General features: G+C 36.5%; 2 protein-coding genes across 4 annotated transcripts in view; both read right to left on the reverse strand.

The window, feature by feature from the left end:
• Positions 1-452, reverse strand: part of LOC107705944 (alpha-2,8-sialyltransferase 8E-like) — a 1710-nt gene extending 1258 nt beyond the window's left edge. The window contains exon 1 of the mRNA XM_016509481.1: positions 364-452. Within this exon, the coding sequence (XP_016364967.1) occupies positions 364-452 (89 nt within the window). The remainder of the gene's footprint in view (positions 1-363) is intronic.
• Positions 161-1688, reverse strand: part of LOC107705967 (alpha-2,8-sialyltransferase 8E-like) — a 16709-nt gene continuing 15181 nt past the window's right edge. For all 3 annotated transcript variants that reach the window (XM_016509504.1, XM_016509502.1, XM_016509503.1), the window contains one exon: positions 161-1081. In XM_016509504.1, coding sequence (XP_016364990.1) covers positions 619-1081 — 463 coding nt within the window. In that variant the 3' untranslated portion in view covers positions 161-618. The remainder of the gene's footprint in view (positions 1082-1688) is intronic.

Here is a 1688-nt window from a genome sequence, read left to right on the forward strand (position 1 = left end):
GACCAAAACAAAAACAGACATTCTGACAAGGAACGCACATTTCAAAGTAGAATAACTGGCCGTAGCATTGTTTTTCAGAGAAACACGTGAACTTAGCATGTTTATAACATGGTATTTTTGTTTTAGTAGTCAAAAAATGACATACAGCATCTTTAAACATGATTATTTTAGAAATAAGTTGAATTAATGTGAACAGATGGCTTCAACAAAAGCATTTACCATCGATTAATAACCTCAGCGCTCACAACAAGTCTGTCTTAAAAGTTTTACCATTAAAAATCAATTTCCTATGGAGAAAATGAATGAATTTTTACTTCCAGAACCCGATTGTTGCGCTTTATTGTGTCGCGCCTGGTTTGGCACCTCCTCACAAAGTTTAAAACGTGATATCTGCTCTGATACACAAATACTACACCATTACGGAAAATCACCAAACAGGAAACACGTACCATTTTGCAACTGTCCCGACACGATATTGAAAAAACACGTAGTAATAAAACGCCTGGCCTTTAAGGCAGCGATTCGCGCACACGCACATAAGTCTGAGTTCCGTAGCGCCAGTGAATGGGAGGAGCTCTACAAAACGGACCAATCAGATTGCAGAGACGCTTGGACGTTTCACCTGCAGGGGCCCGTGTGCACGTGCACGATGCCGCGAGCGTGCATGTGCATGAAGTTGAAGATCTCATACGGCATGGCGTGGAAACCGGGGCGGGGCTTGACATTGTCATAGTAATGGTGTGTTATGAAGATTCCGGAGGGGTTCATGGGAAATGCCCAGAAGCCGTAGAGATGCACTTGTTCGCATAACTCCATGGCGGCGGTGACCAGCATCAGGCCGCTGCTGAGGCGTTTGGCGCGGACGCCCTGCACGGCCCAGAAGCGCTGCACATTCAGCAGGTACTGCGGGTGGAAGAAGAACACGCCGCGGGCCGACTCGAAGTCATCCAGCATGTACTTCACGCGGAACGACACGTCTGTGTTCCGTGTGTTATAGAACGCCGGCAAAACCACAGAGGAGTTCTCGTAATTCCGCAGAACGTCGTAAAATGGCTTTCTCCATTTCTCCAACTTTTGAAACCTGGTCCAAATAGAGAGAGAAAATGAGTCTCAATGGTTGTGTTACAGGAATGCAAAATGATTCCATTAGCATTCATAGGTATTTCTGCATAAAGTATAATTGCAGCAGACATTTATTAGATGGAACTGTAATAATAACAATAATAATAATTATTATTATTATTGTTGTTGTTGTTGTTTTTGTACTTAATAATAATATTATTTAGTATATTAATATATAAATATATGTTTATTATTATTATATTAATATATTTATATTAAATTAATAAATTAATTTATATTTTTCTTAAATAAAATGAAGCTTTTTTTAATATTATTTATTACTTTTTATTATTTGAATTTATTTTAAATGAAGCTTATTTTAACACATTTCCTCCTCAAACTCTTACAATACAGTACATATATATTAATTAAATCATAAAGTATTTATATTTATCATGGTAGTATTTGTTGTGCTACCTGTAAGTTATGTTGATCTATATACATAAAAAAGTAAATAAATACATACATACATACATAAAAATTACAGTAACATTTTTATATTAGAATAACAAGAATCATCAGGATTTAATCAGAATTAAAAAAAAAAAAAAAAACTGGCAAAACTA

This window comes from Sinocyclocheilus rhinocerous, unplaced genomic scaffold, assembly GCF_001515625.1.
Source record: "Sinocyclocheilus rhinocerous isolate Xijiao unplaced genomic scaffold, SAMN03320098_v1.1 scaffold1045, whole genome shotgun sequence".
In the NCBI taxonomy this organism is placed as follows: Eukaryota; Metazoa; Chordata; class Actinopteri; order Cypriniformes; family Cyprinidae; genus Sinocyclocheilus; species Sinocyclocheilus rhinocerous.